A 19,571-nucleotide genomic window follows, 5' to 3' on the forward strand; every position below is an offset into this window, starting at 1 on the left:
TGGAAAGATCGGGTTCCAAAGGCCGGATCCCTTGTGAATCAAGTCACGAAAAGTTCAAGAATCGGCAACAGGCCATGGGCCTATTTCTTCAGCGCCGACACTTCTATTCTATTCTTCTATTCTAAATCTTCTTCATATAGTTATATTCCCTCATGTATGTTACGCAGCTCTGTTCATTGGTCTCAAGAACCCTCATTAAGTGCGGAGGTAAGATAGCTCGTTGAAATCACACAATCCAGTTGCAATAAAGTACCTTTCAATATGTTTGATTAGATAATTGGAGTAAAGAAAAAATTTTTAATTGTATTCTACGAAGAAACAGCTTGCGGTTCAGCTTGTTCTTTGAATTTTTTCCTTGATTTTCATCTCTAGGAGAATGTAACATTCAGAATTTTTAACATTCGAAGTTTTCTGACGAGCGATCGTACAGATGATGTAGCGCAAAAAATTGTGTTGATATAGATTATGGGCAAAATTTAATGGTAGTTAAAAGACGCCTTGCGACAAATTACAAGCTTATAATCAACCATGTCTCTGGCGGTTGTTCCTAGCCATGAGTACGGAGAATTTGCTGACGCTATACGCAAATGTCATCCTCATTCGTCCCGGGTGAGTATAATTTTTGGTATTATATTCTTGAAGTTTAGGCTTTACGTGCTTTACATCTAGTTATTTATTTTTACTCATTGACATAACCTATTAACAACGCGAATCGCATTTTAGCTTGTTCTATATTTTCTCCTAAGCCTAGCTGTCATGCATACCTATCTAGCGTTCATCGTCATCTGTCGTCAAACGAGGACGCTGGCTATTACCCTTATAATTTTTATGATAAGTCCGAGTAATAAAATAGGAAACGTGACAAACTTATGGATTTAATGGCCAAATATTTGTATCGTAGAGGTGGTATTGATTTGTGTCAAATAGACCGGTGCTGCGGAGATATTCCCTGATGAGATTGATGGCACCTCATAAGATTTAAACTGTTGAAACTCGTTTTATATTGGTTGATAGACTTTTTTAATTCTAACAGTTTTCGGTTTTAGAATAAATTTTGTAGGCAAAGAGTGTCATCAAATTAGGAAGTATTTATTTCAATATTTACAATTCTATCTTATAAAGGACTTGAAAATGATAGCTCACGTTGCACGAAAATACAAATTAGTCAAATTCAGTCACAGGCCGGAGCGCATACAGGCCGGAGCACAACTGGCCGGAGCGCAACAGGCCCTACAGCAACAGCTACTCCTAACGTAACCTAACCTAACCTTATATCATTAGTCTGCTTATATCGCAAGTTCACAAGGAATTTAAAAGCAAAGAAAACGCCAAGAAAATTCACCATATCGATATTGAAAACGCCAAGAAAATTCACCGTATCGATATTGAAAACGTTTCGGAGTCCAGCTCCATCAAGATTCTTTGGCCTATTCACATTCTTTAATCATAAGTACATAAATTCGACGATTATCTAATTTAACAGAAGAAATTCAGCCGATTCTTTGGCCTATTCACATTCTTTAATCATAAGTACATTAATTCGACGATTATCTAGTTCAACAAAAGAAATTAAAGTATGTGTAAGACACATGTACACATTTTGAGTCAAGCATGTTTAGCTTCAATTCTCTTAATTTAACTCTACGTCAGCCAACTGTGAATATAATTTTGTCAGATTAAAATATTACTTCAAGGATATATCGTACGTGTTTGACTGCGTCTGGGTCAGATAAATCGAAATGAATCTGAATGGGTGGTTCATATGTGCTGAATCACTTGTCACACCTCATATGATTACATAATAAATATATTGACCGTCTCAATGCTTTCCTAATCTTATCGCCTCATGAAAAAAAGCCACCATTATGAGTTGAGTGCCGGTACAAGGTCCGTCCATACATTGGGAGTCTCGAGTGCCAATACTCTGCGTTAAGTATTAAGATCACTTGGCTGCTTAAGTCGCAAATTCATCAGGAATTAAAAAAAAAAGAAAGTAGCCAAAAAGTTCACCATTTCTTATAAGAGAGAACGTTTCGGAGTCCAGCTCCATCGTCAGTTCAAAACCTAGAACACAGGTACAAACAATTAGTAGCCTAAAATTCACAATCAAACAATTCACCTTAACTTGTGGACGTTAGAACTTAAATCGAAAATGAAACAAATAAAAATGAGATAACATGTGGAGAAGGTACTATCTATTTACAATTTGTAGAGGATAGGAACTGAATGCGGTATTTAAACTGGGCTTCTGTTTGAAAATATATAATGATTCTAAAATTCGTAGGTCAGAAACACCGGTTGTGGAGGCTAAAACTCCGAAACATATTCTCTAATAAGAAATGGTGAACTTTTTGGCTATTTTCTTTACTTTAAAATTCCTGGGGAATTTACTCTGCGTTAAATGTCATAAGTAACTTAATTACCTTTAATCACATATCTACATAAAAAATAGGAGTATGTAGAGTCATGCTGAAGAAAAGTTGAGTGAAATGAAGTAGAAATATTTTAAGCATGGATTGCGCTGGAAAGAAATAAGCATTTCACATTCGTCCGTTTTCCAGTGTTAAAATTCCGCGTCCAAAATTGTAAAATAATGCAGGAATATTATAAAATAGTTCCGTTACGTCGCATCATATGATCATTTAAACTAATTAACCCCACGCTGCGACTGAACAAGGTTCTCGTCACACGACTGAGATCTGATGTGCAATGCAGATAGCAGCGAACGAATGAGGGATGATAAGCCAATGCATATACACGTTCAAAGTTTGAATTCTGCACATAGGAAACTATTTTGAATTTTTTGCAGTAACTTAGTGTCATGATCAACGGAAAGTAGGAAAGTAAAATGTTAATCTGGAACGGTCTTAGTTCAACACAATTATTCCGCATTGAAATTAGTTCAAGTGAAATGATGAGCGTTAATGAGTGTTATTGGAATCCCTTAAATTGACGACAGTGATGGACGATATCGAGAAGAGATGGCAGGGCAAACGAGAGTATACTGATGCAATGTTGGATAAAAGAAAATAATTGCCTGCCTCCTGCACTAAAACATCACGATACGGACTTATTTATCTTCTTTTTAAAACCAACAAACATCCGAGTGGAATTAGACGACCCTGATATCAGCCGACTAACTTCTTGATTACACTCCTTGTTAAAGTGCAATCCTCGTTGAGTTAGGATTCAATTAGAAGTATCTCTCGGGAAGATTTATGGAAGAAATCCTAGGAAGATTTTAGAAGTAAAAAACAACAAATGGATAATAAAAAAGTTTATGCCTTTGAAGTAGCCGCATGAGGTTAGTCGGTTAATATAAATATTACATGGAACGGCCTGAAATGCGACACACATCTACTAAATGCGCAGAAATTGACAATTGTATTTACTGGGAAGTATTTCCAGCAATTGGTGTGTTGTCTGCCGGCCTTGAGGATGGAGTAGTAGGTGCTGAGGAGCGTCTCCCAGCAGCGGTACACTTGTATCACGCTGCACCTGATGCCTTTACTGCGCAGGGCGGGGCACACCTGAAAAATATAACTCAGTACTCACTGCAGTGAGTGACAGAGAGCGCATTTTCTCGTCGACGAAAACGTGAAGTCACGGACAGACGGACGGACGGACATGGCGAGCACAGTAGTGCATTCTTTCCATAAATGAGAAACTGCGCTAAAAATATAACTCAGTAGTCACTGCAGTGAGTGACAGACAGCGCATTTTCTCGTCGACGAAAACGCGAAGTAACGGACGGCCAGACAGACGGACATTTTTTCCATAAATGAGAAAATGCGCTAAAAAGCTTATTAATAAGAACAATAGCACACAAGTGATGAATAGACCTCAAAACTAATGTCCAATTAAGAACAGTAGCATACCGTACAAGTAAAGAGCCACCATAAAAACTCTTCATTCAATTATGAGGAATGACGCAACTTTACCTTCAATTGAGAACAATCTCAAGCTTTTGCTGAACATGAGAGATCTATAAACCGAAAATTAAATTCAACATTATCACAGATATTTCGTGATAAAGAATGCGGCGTTTCAAAGCCACAAATTTCAATTAAAAATAAAGCAACAAATTCAAACTTTAGTAGGCATTATAAAACATATGATGGAAGTTGGTTATTAGACCACTTTTCTCTTCAATGTTGAAAAAATCTAAGAGTTTTACCATTTCAAAATATAAATTAACAAAGTAATACATTATCGTGGCAGTACCGAATAATTCAATTTAAAAACTCTTAAGAGTTTTTATAGATAGGGTCACCGGAATTTAAGATAGAGAGAAGCATCATTTATTGATATATATTAATTGCTGTTACTAGTACAGGATAGCATGGTTTGTTATTTTATACAAGTTTGATTGACAACCATATAATGGAAGATATTAATCGTTTTTTATTTGTGTTTTAATGGGGCTAACAATATTATAATGCCCTGCAAATAAAGAAGTACAATGTTCAGCTCACAACTCTGAGCAGCATCTTGCGTTGTTGAGTAATATCAACCATATAATGGAAGATATTATCATATTTATTTGTGTTTTAATGGATCCGACAATATTATAATGCTTTACATACAAAGAAGTACAATTTTCAGCTCACAACTCTGAGCAGCATCTTGCGTTGCTGAGTGACCAGGTCAGCGGCGTCCAGCTTGCAGCACTCGGCCAAGACGAGCGCCATCAGGTCCTGCTCTCCAGCACATTCCTGTCACACACAATGCAGCTTTAAATTCACGATTAATTGCAATTCAGAGGCCGTACTTTTAAAATTCGCTACGTGAATGTAAGTACTTACGCTCTATTTTCTTGTCTATGATTGGTGGATTTTGCTGGAAAGGCCGTCAATGATTGGCTGATGAACTTACGATCTCTTAACTTTTTTTTGAAAGTATTGGCCCAAGCTCTCAATGAGCTCCTATAAATAGTAAGCTACAAACCTAGCAGCCATTTCTATACTACCGGTACTCCTATTTGGATAATACACATTAGAAAATGTTCCTTTTTCTGGTAGCCTAAAGTATTTTTATGTCAAATGAAAAAAAGAGAAAGAAGCATTCCACCAGTCATTGATAATGACTGGTGGAATTAGCATAAATAACAATTATATCGATTGGCGATGACAGCATTAGCAAAGCATTAATAAAACAAGAACTAATGGATAATTTGTTTGTGCTTGATTCAGCCTTCCTTTGAGTAGAATGTGTGTTATTATATTACTTATTTCTAAGTTGTTTATCTAAAAAATGTGGAAATGACAGGCCTTGACAACTACTAAATCATGAATGAAATTATTTTTGAATGGAAATTTTTCAAGATTTAGTTATGATTATTGATCAGCATGACATTAATGCTGCCATTGATTGATGTGACGCACAAACCTGAGGATAAACATTGCACAAAATACATTGAGTGACAAGCTTGTGAAGAATCTAGTATGGTAGCAACATCTGAAGCCTCACTGAGAGCCAAAGATCAAGAATTTAAGGAGCAACATCGCAGCATGAGTCAGGATAAAAACTATCATATGTTTTATGATTTGAACAAACCTTTCCTATAACTTTTTCATAAACTATAGGTGTTCTTGATTTGTGAAGTCTTTCACTAGCCGAATCTGTTGTGATATCCACTCCAATTGAGTCATCATGAGGCACTTTACCTGCAACAAGAAGTTAAAACACTCAAATTATTTTAAAAGTATTGTGCTAAAGAATTTATTATACTTGACACATTCATTGCAGTGTAAATCTTAAGAAAAGCTCCAGTTTTAACTAGGTCAAGGTACCTCAAAAAACTCCAAATTAAGAATAATATTTGTGTATGGAAAGTATAAAAAATTGAAATAAAAATCTAGTAGAATTTAGTATTGATTGAGTGTGAACAGTGTACAGTGGTCATATTGTTTTTAAAATTTGATGTTTCATGTTATATTTCAATAAAACTTGGACTATACTGAGCAAGGAAAGACAATGCAAAGCTACATAGGTATTATAAGCACATGAATAAAAATTGAATCAAGAAGAACATGGTGAGTTATAGTAAAAAAATTAATCATAAGATGAAAAGATTTGTGAAAAAAGAATTGCATTTTTTGGTTATAGAAACATCACAATCAAATGAAACAAGTGTCTCAAGTTCCCACAGAAAAAGGCTCAATGAACAACAATCATTCTAATTCCACTTGCAAGCTACATGAGAACTGAAGAAACTCACATTCTTCTGTAAAGTTAATGACAACACTTGAGTCTTCATCTAAATAGTCCCAGCATTGAATTGTCTGCTCTTCTATATCCTCAGCAGCTGTAACTTGAACAGATAAGTTACTCAAGTTCATCTTAGTGGTCAATGCACTTTTGGAGTCTTCAGTTAAATCAGTTGTGAGTGAGAGAGAAGCAATGCTTTCTGAATTTCCAATTGATTGATTTGCAGGATCTGTCATAATTTCCTTTTTGTTATCAGAATGAGGATTGGCATCAGTCAGATGCTTTTCAAACTGCTTTGCATCCCAAGGGATACCTTCAGTAGGAGCAGTGAGGTGCATTTGAACTGAATCTTGCTCTACAGGTTGCAATACATCATGTGGGCTAGCAACATTAGATAAGGTGAGCAAGCTATCTGATTTATGCTCAGGTTCAACAAATGAAAAATCAGGCTGTGGATTATTCTCATCAAGATAAGTGTCTCTTGCTGAAGTCTTATCGAATTGAACACTTGCACTCAGCTCCATGTTTTTTCTGCCAAGAACCTGTCGTTGTTCAAGTTAAAACATTAGGACATCTTAAAGAAAAAGCTAAATAAATCATTTTTCAAATGACCAAGTTTTAAGAAGTCTCATGATTAAAATTTATGAACTAAACCGGGAAGCAACAATTAATTGATTATTGCCTAAAAAATTAGCAATCAAATGTTTTTCAATATCTTTTTGCATGATAGGTTGACAAATTGCCAAATACAGTAGCCCTGCTCTTACCAATTTTTTACAGCAGTGAATCAAAATAAAGTGTGCCCGTGAGTGGCCTCAGTAAACTTGGGCCTGAAATTACTGGCCAAGTATTGACATCCACTCATGGACTTTCATTTAGAAATCTGTCACCTATGTTGGAGCTGACTTAAACAAAAACAGTGATAATTAGTACAAAATATTTACTAACATTAATGAATAAAATAGATAATCATCACTAATTAGAGTGTAGTACAAACTTGAAAACTCATAAATATAGTTGATCCCATCACTGCCATTAAATATGGACAAAACATAAAATCTCACTTTTCTTCTCTGTCTCTGAGAATAGCAGCTAAGAGTGTGGTGAGCAGCTTCTGCCATTGAAGTAAGCCAAGACTGACAGGTGACACACTGAAGTTGTGTATAGCCTCTGAAAAAAATATGTGAACTAAAATGGCAATAATAATACATCTTTTTCTTGCACTCAAGACTCAAGAGCCCTGAGCCTGTGATCCTCAACTAGTCAGAGAATCGGATCCAGAGTGATAAGTATTCAAAAGAAGAACATACTAAGTTACTAACAAAATAAATAGCACATTTCTTAACATGAAATCTTATTAAAAATGTATAAAAAAGTCAATTTGAATGATAAAAATATCAGAGTTCTTGAAAATTTGATATGTTTTTAGTGTAAGAGACTCAGCCCATGCCCATAGCACTCATGATAGCAGGCTTAGTGGTTGCCAATACATGATTTTATACATGATCATGCTAGTAGCCTAGCTGCCTAGCTGGTAACCATGATACTTTGCTGGTCTACTTTTTGGACTCAATCAGGGCTGGCAATGATTAAATCTAACTGATTAAATCATGTGATTAAATCACTTGATTTTTTATAAAAAAAATGATCATTTTTTTATTCATTGATTTTTCACATATTTAAATATATTAAGTGGCGGTCTTTAATTTATTTTTAGGTATTGTTATTATTGCTTTTCTCATAACATGTCTCATTTCAAGTCACTTGAGGTTTGTTTGGTTGTCATTCAGTTCAAGCTTAGTTTTGGTAAATTGGTCTGAATCAAATGGGAACAGTGCTGTCAGTCACTCAGTCCCTAGGTACCAGTCATTGACTCAGTGTGTTTAGAGGGTAGAGCCTGGTCTGGTAGACTTATAGGACATAAAACTAGTAGATCTATTGATAGTGTTGTACATTGTGCTATCAGCTACCTATCTCTATCTGTTATGTTACGTGACTCTTCAATGTTTAGAAGATCTGTATTCCTGAAGTGTTGTATAGGTATTGAAGCCAGTTAAATGGCCAATATTTAGCTCGTTACCTTGCTCCATACAAACTTTACAAAGCTAATGAATAGACTTATCAATAATTGTTTACCCAAAAGTCCCAAAGTGGCAAACACCACCTTGGCCATTCTTGAAAAGTTGAAAACAATAACTGCCCTTTTTAGCCATCCATATAGTACTGTTATTGTTAGTATAGGCTAATTGCAACATAATAAAATAACATAAAAAAACACAAAAGTTGAAAAAATAAAAATCCTTAAAAAATAAAAACGAAATGTTTCTTTCCATTTTGTTGATTTAAAAAAATAAAAAAATCTCCAACCCTGCTCAAAATTGAATGTGAACTCTGTCAGAACTCATAGCTTAGTTATTGGAAAATGGTAATTAACTTTAGTCTTTAGACTTTAGTGAGGCTTTTAACAGGCTGGTAGCCTATTATTGTCAGTTTAAGTTAATTTAAGTGTGTTACGTATATTTCAAATTTCAAGTTGTGACTTATGAGTTATGTGTCGTTGACTGTCTACATATGCCAGCACATAATTTTTTTTTGTGTCCTGATGGCTGATTATTTTTAGTATAATTCATTGTGGCAAAGCAGATTTTCCTAGACTCTTCTTCAGCAATAGAACTCTGAAGGATTCTCACTAGCCTATCACAACAATTTGTTGCATTCCATGATAACATAATAGATGTGCAGCAGTTTGAGTTTGTTGATGTGCAGCAGTTGAGTTGTTTAAAAAATGGGTCATTTCTTTCAAAGGCTGGCGACACAAGTGCCAAGTGCTGAGACAGTTTCAACTTTCAATTTGAGTAGCTATTTCTAAATTCTATTTGAAGTTTGACATGTGCACACAAAATTACTTTTCACAGCACACAACACAACAACACAGTGCTGAGACAGTTTCAACTTTCAATTTGAGTAGCTAGCCTATTTCTATTTGAAGTTTGACGTGCGCACACAAAAATTCTTTTCTCAGCACACATACGAAAATACTACGTATAATACGAGCTGATCTTACTTACAATGAGAAAAAATTTGATTGTCTGAACAGCATTTTTTCATGTTGAGTCGCAATATGTCCGGGTGCCATATTGCTTATACAGGTCATCTACGGAGAACTTGAGCCGCACTAAGATTTGCGCCAGCGGCCAATGCGAGTGGCCGAGTGCGACTGCGACGCGACTTGCAACCTGCAGTGTGCACTCTGTGCAGCAGCCAGCTGGCAGGTTGCTAGTGAAATGAATGATCAGCTGTTTTCCGGGAAAGGTCAGCTGTTACGAGAATAACGAGATATTAGTACTGGCAAGTGGATAAAATGTTGTGCAATATGTCACATTAGAATGATAATTTTGGTGCAGATTGCAGAAAAAACTTGAGTGGTTATATCAGAGACAAAGGGCCGTTTGAACTTTTATTTACTTATTAGTAGAATAAAATATCTATTTGTTGAGTAAAAAGTTGCCTAGCCTAGAATCTAACCTGGGTTGCGACGTGTCGGACAATTTTACGGCCGGCTGGCCGTATCAGTTTATCAAAAGTAACCAAAACCGATTGAAGCGCGCAAGTAGACAAAAGACGTGAGCAATCAAACAATTCATGCGCATGGTTCATACATGAATTTTTGAGAACGATGATTGATCATTTGATGGGAGTTATGTAAGATTCACCAACCTAGTTCGCTTGGTCACTTGCTTACAACAGTCGAAAATATACGGGAAAGTAGAAAATGGAAACGGGATTAAAAAGGGGAATTTGAAAACTGACAAGGGATAGAATACAACTAACATTTACAAATTACATTAATCCCATAGCAACAAACTAATAAAAAATCTACACATAGGCAGCACGATTCACCACCATCCTGCCTGCTTTGCTTCCCGCAATATGACCTCGAAGGTGAAAGGGGCAGCTCCGAGCCAGGTTCAGTGATAGCAAGACAAGGGGAAAGTCGGCTCAAAGCCTCAGTCTGGCTCTTAAGTTGATAGGCGTTGGTGTGTGGTTGAAATAACATGGTCTTAGTTCTAAAATGAAAACAACGAGCGTGGTTGTTTAAGTTTTGTTTAAATGGAAGGTACTTTACGCAACTTTAGAAGCTGTGTAGAAAATAGTTAGTTGAGATAAACGTTAATTACTGAATAGTTTAAAAGTTTTTAGCAGTTGAAGAGAAAGAATCAATGAAAAAATACTAAAAATAATGAAATAAAACAAATAAAAACCTGTTGAAATAGCACGTTTTCTTAACGGACAAAAAAGAAAAACATTTACTCTTACATAACATTTAAGTTATGTAAAATGTTATGTAATGTTATGTATGAGTAAACGTTTTTCTTTTTTGTCCGTTAAGAAAATGTGGTTTTTTAAGTTTTTTATTTGTTTTATTTCAATATTTTTAGTTTTGTAAAAACCAGAAAAACGTGGTTTTTAAAAATATTTTTTATATTTATCTATTTTCTACTTTTTAGTTAGCAATTTTAGCAATTGAAATCAATTTCCAGGGTTGGCAAGTGTGGATGTTCGAGAAAAAATTCAATTCCAAACCGTGAATTTTTCGTGTTTTTTTTTATATTTTTTCATTTTTTCCAAAAAAATTGTTTTTTAAATCATTATTTCTGATGATCAAATCTTGAATTGTAAGGCAGCATGAGCATGCATGCCAAATTTAAAGTTTCTAGGATGTTCAGAAGAGCTCTAAATTAAGGTCTGAATTTTTGATGACAGACACACACGAAACGAAGTCAAGAAAAACGTGGTAATAAAAACAGGTCCTTTGACCGGATCTTTTCCAAACTGTCGATACTTTGAAATAGCTACTAGACTTCGACCAGGTTCGATATGGTGCTATAGCCTATATATATATATAGGCACTTCAAGTCTGAACAAATATTTCTCCATAGCTTCGTCTAGTCTGTTCTTAATTGAACGCGTTTATACTCGGAGAGTATATACTTTATGTTTATACGTTTATACTTGGTACAAGAGATTACTAAACGTGGGTAAAGAATTATTGAACTGGGAAGTGATGTTGATTCGCCTGCGTGATGATTCGCAACTGATGAGTAATTTCAGATGTTTGCGTCTTTATCTTTCGAAATAGATGGCTCAAATTGTTTACCGAGCATGTCTTTCCGTAGGTCACACACGTTGATCGTTGGTGATTTTAATCATCCAGAGCTAGACTGGATAGATGGATCCTCTCCAAGGGAAGAGAATCATCCAGCATCCTTGTTCATGGAGTCAGTAAGAGACTCCTTCCTAGTCCAGCACGTTACCAAACCAACCCATTATAGAAGTAAACAACGATATGGTGAATTTTCTTGGCGTTTTCAATATCGATATGGTGAATTTTCTCTAACCTAACCTGTGCCGCCTGTTGCGGTAGGGCCTGTTGCGCTCCGGCCAGTTGTGCTCCGGCTCTGTGAAGCAGTGGCTGTGTTGTGCAAAGCGGATTTACTGTTAGCCGGAGTTACCCACGGCTCATTGATCTGAGGCTATGAGTAGATATTTCATGCTGATGGTTGGCGTTGGGCCCAGGGCCTGTTTACGAGTCAATTTTGTTACCCACGGCTGCGCTCCCCAAATTATTTCCTCCTACCTCCCGCAGATCGAAGCGATGCTTCGTGGTCACCTCAAGTACGAATATTTTGGCCTCATTGACGCCAAGCTTTACGCACCGATTCTGCCTGAACACCGACACCACATGGCCGTCATCACACCTACAAGCTCAAATGTAAGACTTGTACTATAGCAAGTGTAACGAAATGCAGGGTAAATTTGTTTATTATACCCTAAATGTTCCGAAAATGCATAAATATACAAGTACTTTGGAGACAGATGTTGAAATGAGGTTTTTGCCACGTATAAAAGAGTCAACACGGCGTTTCATTGCGAATTAATTATCATTTTCAAGTAATGCAACAGATTTCTTGCACTATTCTGCAGGAAAAAGTGAAGTCCGTGTCGCTCTTCTGGGACGAAGAGTTACTATCAGACGACGTTGTCTTCCAGCTGTTGAGTTCCTTGCCTATGGACGGTTGGATACACCCCATCATGATACGTCACTTGCCTACGCTATTACTGCCTAAGGTACTACTAAAAGTTAAAATTAAGTGTCAGGAAGAGATTAGGTCTGACTGGCCCGAAAATATATAATTATATCAAAGTTCAGTATTGATTAATTATCGGATGATCTTCTTAGGTTTTGAGTTGAGCGTCCTAGGGATTTTATCTAGGATCCGAATAAGCGGCAGGTTGATTGAGAGGCAAGTTTCTTAGTTATATATTTGCGAACTAGATAGGAATACAAGGAAGCTTGATGATAAGTACACAAGGTAGGTTTTAGCTGGTTACTCTAACGACGAAGGCTACTCGACGCCGGAGCCTGGCGTGATCCTGCGGACTACATGATGATATGGCTTACTACGTCTCGCCTGTGACTGCCTAAGACTGACTAGCTGTAGGTCCCGCTCGGAGAGCTTGTATAGGCATACTATAGTGACGTCTCGGAAGTAACGCAGTAACTGCTAACACAAGTAAGGGAGTTACGGTAGACAGCCTGACATTAGTATTTATTTTATCTGTTATAACATGCTAGCTCAAATTTCACGCTTAGAAGATTCATAAGTGATTGATCGAGGTGTCAATGATTTAGTACAACTGCGTTCACTTCAGTGAATTAAACCGTAGTAAAGAACCAATTACAATTTGTTTTCATGCTATACCAGTTAAAATTTTTGGTTATGTCTGCACAGTTAAAAAAAATACAAATAAATACAAGCTGGTAGAGAAACTCCTTTGTTAATATTATATACTTTGCTTGAAGTATTTGTATTTTTGTTCGTATGTGTGTTTGTGCGCGTGTAGACAGCAGTTTTACCAAATGAACAGATATGATTGCTCTGGTCGCTAAAGAATTAACAACGAGCAACGCGGGACCCACAACAATGACCGTCAGGAGCGCCTAAAGTCGCAATCGACTATTTTCGCTGACGTTGCCATAAAATTTCCCGTCAAGTAGAATGAAGCCTTACAATTAATTAACTGGTATTACTAAATTCACGAACACAATTGTGTTTCAAGATGGACGCAATGATGCTTAAGTTGTCCGGGGGTCAAATGCGCCTCTTCGCGAGCACTCACCTCGTCAACCTCATTTTGACCCCTGAAGACACACCACCAGTACCAGAGTAAGGCAGTTTTGTTGTATACCAATTTGTAGGTGTATTATCTGTTTTTGATAACATAGTTATGGAAAGATTAGATGTTAAATCACCTCGTCTATAATCCAATTTCGTCCTCTTCATTTTTCTTGTACTATCCATTAAATTTTCCCACCTACATAATTGCAATGCAAGTGTTTAGTTGACAGTCCATTGACACGAGGTTTAAAGTATTTTAGAAACTGATACCTGTGTTGCGAATTGGTTGAAGCTGCATGTGTCTTAAGTAAAAGAAAGTTCGATTATAGATCGGATTGTAATCCCGAAGTTGCAAATTGGATTTCCTGAAATCTTTTTTCACACACAGGTTGCCAAAAGGATACCATTTTGGCAGATTGGATGCAACTTTTGGGCAAGAACTATGGCACAAACAGAAGGCAGCTTTCGAAGAATCCGAACAGAATTTTTCTAAGCAGCTTGAAATACTTCCGTCCGTTGCAATATTTTACGACGGCGACTCAACAACTTGCACCGAGTCAACTGATGAAAAAAATCTATTTCCGAAGAATTCTGAAAATTCAGCAGGCGAGAGAGCTCGGGAGCTTGTTAGTTACATTGCTTACAAATTCTGCTCAGACTCGGGCATGACTCACACAGAGGATTGTCACCGCAGAAAAGGGTTAGCCCGAGCAGCGACTCTGAAGTTAGTTCATCAGCTTCACAGTGATGGAATCCCAGCACTGGTTGGACTCAAGCGCGATGATGACTTGTCTTGGAAAATGGACGCCCGCCTTCGCCTTGGCTTTAAGCCACACGCGGAGTTTGCGATTCCTATATATTTCCCAAGTAGTTTCGATTTTAAAACCATGTCGCACTATTTTCAGTTTGAAAAAAGATTTGCACTTGAAATAGAACGTTTTAAACAAAATAGTCAACTTGACCAGTGATTGTTTGTAATTCTATAGGTTCGCTGGTACTTTGTCTAAAAGGTGTATGCGTTTAACAATATAAATTACACTTCAGTACTTATTTCTGGTTCTGATGGAAAAAAGTACCTCAAAACTGCAAAAAAAATTATTTTCAAATTTTATACAGTCATCGAGCATCGTAGATGATATTTTTATGAGGAGCAATAAAATCAACAGGAAATCATTGTTTAGAATGATTTATTAACAAAGTGATTCTTCGTTATTATGAATATGCAACAAAATCATCATTCACAATTTTACTGTAACATTATTCAGTCATCGTTGAATATTGCGTTTCAAGTTATTGGACCGCTGATATATTTTTCTAAACACGAATTCTGAAATCTTATTTCGGAAAAATATTAGTGTATGTAAAATGTGTTGAATTAGAATCTTTCTTCATGTAACATGGTACATTGCATGGTAACTAGTATATTTCTTCATGTAACATCATACATTGCATGGTAACTAGTATATTTATTCTTGTAACGTCGTATATTGCATGGTAGCTAGTATATTTCTTCATTTAACATCATACATTGCATGGTAGCTAGTATATTTCTTCATGTAACATCGTACATTGCATGTTAGCTAGTATATTTCTTCACGTAACATCATACATTGCATGTTAACTAGTATATTTCTTCATGTAACATCGTACATTGCATGTTAACTAGTATATTTCTTCATGTAACGTCGTACATTGCATGGTAGCTAGTATATTTCTTCTTGTAACGTCGTATATTGCATGGTAGCTAGTAGAATATTTCTTCATGTAACGTTATATATTGCTTGGTAACTTAAGTATATCAATAAAGTACAGATATCATTTTAATTCAGTCCATAGAACTGCCATCATAAACCCATAATCATAAGTAAAAGCATTATTTAGCATCATAGTCTATGATTATAAGATTATCACGCTGCATTTGAGACGAATCTTATCTTCTTATCAATCGAGACAAATCTTCTCATCAGTTCTTAGAAGTTTACTGCCATTAGTTAAGCTATCCTGCAGCTGTGGCGCAATAGAATTGCGCTAGTGGCAACCGCAGACTAGTCCGATAATATCTAAAGAAAGTCGCCAGTGCTTGAAATATCGCTGGTCAAATGACCATTAATCTAGTATAAACGTGCATTGACTGCAAAATTTTATTTCGACTTTAAAATAAACATATAGTTTGTTTTGTTGACATCAACTGCGTGACGCGTTCGTCAGATTTTGACTCGCTTTTCAATCTAATTGAATATCTATGTGTCTATTATATGATCTTGGATGATCGTGTTCCTGAGCGTTTTAAATTAGGTTCTTCTCAACTAGTATCCATTTTTGATAGTAAGTAAATCATCATCTTAGTTGCTGGTCAATTTCGGTTACCTAATTCAGTGAAAAATTCCATTAAAGGCAACCTAATGCAGTTAGGATTCAGGGCATCATATAAACACGTAGACTATTTCATCGAATTGATCGAACGTTGCGTGAGATAGCATTTCGGCTATCTAACTTACTTGTGAAATAAAATCTTTTCCTAGTGCAATCACACTTCGATGCCATCAGATTGAAAAAGTGGGTAACAGGTATTGAATGTAATTTATTATTCCAAGGGAACGTTATACAATAAAAAATTATCATTAATGGAAAATACCTTGTATTCTTTCATAAAGTGAATAATTTGTCGCATTGTGTAAAAAATATAGGTACGTTCTGATCGGGTCGCTGACTTAGTGTTGACTATGTAATATCATTATAAATGCGCTTGAATGTTCCATAAGCACTTGAAATACTACTATTAATCTACTGACCAAATGAGTACGAACAGGAGACAAATCGATGAAAAAATAAGTGTTAGTACTTCACGGATGTTCGAATATCGCGGGACTTGGAAAGCAACTTGCCGCGGAGTATTAGGAAGCTCTGTAAAAAATTTTCATGCACAAGACGACACTAATACATTAATGCATCAGTTAATTCACACAACGGCGGAATCAACACTCTTACAATGAAATTGTAGATATAATTTCTATCTGTGCTGATGTTAGGTTAGGATGGCGGAGAGGTTGCGCCATGCGGGGGCAAGGCGCTGGACGTAACTTAATTGTTCGATTTAACAAGTCAAAACTTTTCCAGTGGTATGACTTACTACCGATTTTCATCAAATACGGGAAAAATTACCATTATGATGAACTAATATTTGATGAAAATGGAGGCGAAGTAAGTGAAGTACGTACTCGTAGGTGAGAGAAATTAAAAATTATACTTGAGGCAACGTGGCAACAGCGCCGTAAACGTACAACTCAGCCGGCTCCACAGTCCATTGTTCATGGATAAGGTTGGACAGTTGGACGCACTAAGCCGTAGAGTGAGTCAGTGGCCGGCGTCGCTGAATGAGGAGAAAGATGCCCGTGTTCGTGGCTGGTTTCCATTTATTTTGCTCGAATTAGGCTTAACAACGAAGCGCACTGCCGTATTTTATGAAGTATTGAAGATTGCTGCATCAATCCTAACGCAAATGCGAAGTTAATAGCAAGTAAGCAGCCCCACGTTTGATTTAGATTTTAGAACAATGAATCGTGAGCGAAATATGACACGTGGGTCAGATTTCCGAGAACGGTTAAGTAATTATGCAGATTGCAGTGCAAAACAGACTCAGTTCAGTCATTCAATGATTCAAGTGCTGAGATACTGTAATATCGTTTCCTCAATTTTAGTGAAAAGCCATTCAATAATTCAATAAATGCAGTTCTGAGTTTAGTATTTTGTTCGGGGATGCGCAGCAGCAGTCAGAAAATTTGCAATTAAATTTCAGTGTTTCATTATTTCTCAGGAAACTTTTGTGATTTATTATTAGACCATTTTAATTCATGTTGATTTTGAGTTTTTGACAGTACATTGTGTTATTCAAGTTAATTTGGAATTACATACATCATTAAATTGTACAGCCATAATTACAACCCCGGAAACGCCAAGTGAAGCAGCAAGATGTCGTTGGCCGAGGTGCCCTCTGATCAATTTGAAACCTTCGCCGCAGGTTTAGTCGAGTTTCTCCCCCACTCTTACCAGGTGAGCCACATTATTTAAAGTCTTAAACTCTATTTTTAAAACCGGAAATCACGTTATCATGAATATTGACGACATGCGAAATCAAGATGTACCTACAGATTTAATTGAACTGATAAATTTTTGAACTTACCTTGCATAACAAGTTCAAAACTATAATGCACGATCATCGTAAAAACAATAGAAACTAGAGGAGCACTATCTCAAATGGGAAAAATCCTTCCCCAGTCAGGAAGTTTTCGATTTTGGTTCGCAACTAAACTAATTTAAAGGAATTATACTGGAATAATCTTGTATATGCAACTAATGCAAGGAGTCACGAGACTTTTCTGACCTGGTGGGCGTTACGCTCTCATCAGTTTGTCAATCATTCTTCAGATCGAAGCAATGCTGCACGGGCACCTCAAGTACAATTATTTCAGCATTTTCGACGTCAAGCTTTACGCGCCGATAAATACTGTGCACCGTCACCATATGGCTGTGCTCACACCTGCGGGAACAGCGGTACGATCGTTATAACCAACACGACTCTAATGACAGACTAACTTAAAGTATTGTATAACCAATATAATAAAAATATTAATATCTATTTTTTTCGACAGATGGATGCCATCATGCTAAGACTTACAGAAGGAAGGTCTCATCTTCTGATGCCGATACCCATCATAACGATGACCCTGGCCCCTGAAGACGTATCTCCTGTGCCCCAGTGAGCACTTCTTTCTCAACTAACACTAACTTAATTAGAAACAGAATGCTCGAAACATGAAGAATCATGCTAAATGAAATCGCAATGACGATTACTAAATGCTCTAGGTTAGGATAGTTACCAGAAAAATATGATAATTTGCTTGATATTTCACCATTACCTAACCCCAATTAATTTGCGTCATAATCTCGAAATATTTCATTTTTCGTTGCAATTGAGAAAAGGCGTTATAAAATTTGACAAGGCTCATCAGTTTTGAATGTTGGTGTCGGAGAATAAAGTATCATTTTGATGACTTGTCAAACATGTTTAGAAAAGAACATCGTTCCGCTATGGTCTTCCTTTACGTCCACAGATTACCGGAAGGATATTATTTCGGAGATCTAGCAGCCAGCTGCAGTGAAGAGATTCTCTCGCGGTGGGTGGGAGCATCAACTGAAAATGTCGAGGTCTACTCCAAGCTATTGGTCACTTTACCTTCAGTGGCGATATACTACAGAGGAGAACCAAACTCATCCGCTACCGATAACAACGAATTATGTGAACTTTCCGCGATAAAAGGTCATGAAAGAGGAGAACTTGCAAGCTACTCTATTTACAAGCACAGTGCGGACTCTGGCATTACTTTCACCAAGGAAAGTCATCGCAGGAAAGGATTAGCAAGAGCCGTAACTCTTCAGTTGGCCGAAAGGCTTCGACAGGACGGCATTCGATCTTATGTCGTTACTGATGACGATAATGAGCTGTCTATTGATATGCACTCCAAGATTGGGTTCAAACGCTATACGGAGGCAGCTATTCCATTCTACATCCCTGAAGGTTTTGACTTCACTAGCATCCCAAATTTTTTCACTCATGAAGACTATAGGGACATTATAAAACAGTGGGAGGAATCGTTCACGCCGAAATCGGCGTGATGTAATCTTTCCAAACAATTTAAATTCTCTTCGATTCCTTTGAAACTTCTAATTAGTGCTATAAAAATAGTATACTGCATCATAATTATTTAACTTTGCATTACTTTATTCTTAAAAGTTGATGTATCGAAAACTGGGATATCGAAAAGTTCATAATTAAGTTGGCCGATAAATTATGCACCGCTTGATGTTAAGTGAGCACGTAATCTCGGCATTTCGACCTCTGCACCAAGCAGCATCTGCTGCAATGAACAGTACTACATAGAAAAGCTATTTATTACATTTGACTGCGCCTGCAGTATTCAGTCGAATAATGTTCGGGACCGCTAAAGTAAGAGTTCAGGTCATGGGGAACAAGACGAATTTCGAACATTTGGAGATTCGTCAATATTCAGCTATTTACTTACGAACAGTATATTGTCAGATGCTCTGGTGTTTGGACTAGAGAATGGAAAGGGACAGGGACAAGTTAGTTTAGTTTAGTGGCCAAATGTTTACTAGCGCTTC

General features: G+C 36.7%; 1 protein-coding gene and 1 long non-coding RNA gene across 2 annotated transcripts; one reads left to right on the forward strand and one right to left on the reverse strand.

Moving 5' to 3' along the window:
- The first annotated feature begins 103 nt into the window (after positions 1 to 103).
- Positions 104 to 19,571, forward strand: LOC108665029. Its single transcript, XM_018151746.2, has 9 exons — positions 104 to 609; positions 11,858 to 11,983; positions 12,196 to 12,339; positions 13,333 to 13,439; positions 13,780 to 14,355; positions 17,354 to 17,441; positions 17,817 to 17,942; positions 18,041 to 18,147; positions 18,503 to 19,571. The coding sequence occupies exons 1-9, from the start codon at positions 529 to 531 to the stop codon at positions 19,062 to 19,064; spliced, it is 1,917 nt and encodes a 638-aa protein (XP_018007235.2). The 5' UTR covers positions 104 to 528; the 3' UTR covers positions 19,065 to 19,571.
- Positions 5,606 to 9,528, reverse strand: LOC108665028. The gene is made up of 3 exons (XR_007157043.1): positions 9,279 to 9,528; positions 7,275 to 7,380; positions 5,606 to 5,666 (listed from the first exon to the last, which is right to left on the reverse strand). It is a non-coding gene; the product is annotated as an uncharacterized LOC108665028 (long non-coding RNA).

This window comes from Hyalella azteca, unplaced genomic scaffold, assembly GCF_000764305.2.
Source record: "Hyalella azteca isolate HAZT.00-mixed unplaced genomic scaffold, Hazt_2.0.2 contig13225, whole genome shotgun sequence".
NCBI lineage: Eukaryota > Metazoa > Arthropoda > Malacostraca > Amphipoda > Hyalellidae > Hyalella > Hyalella azteca.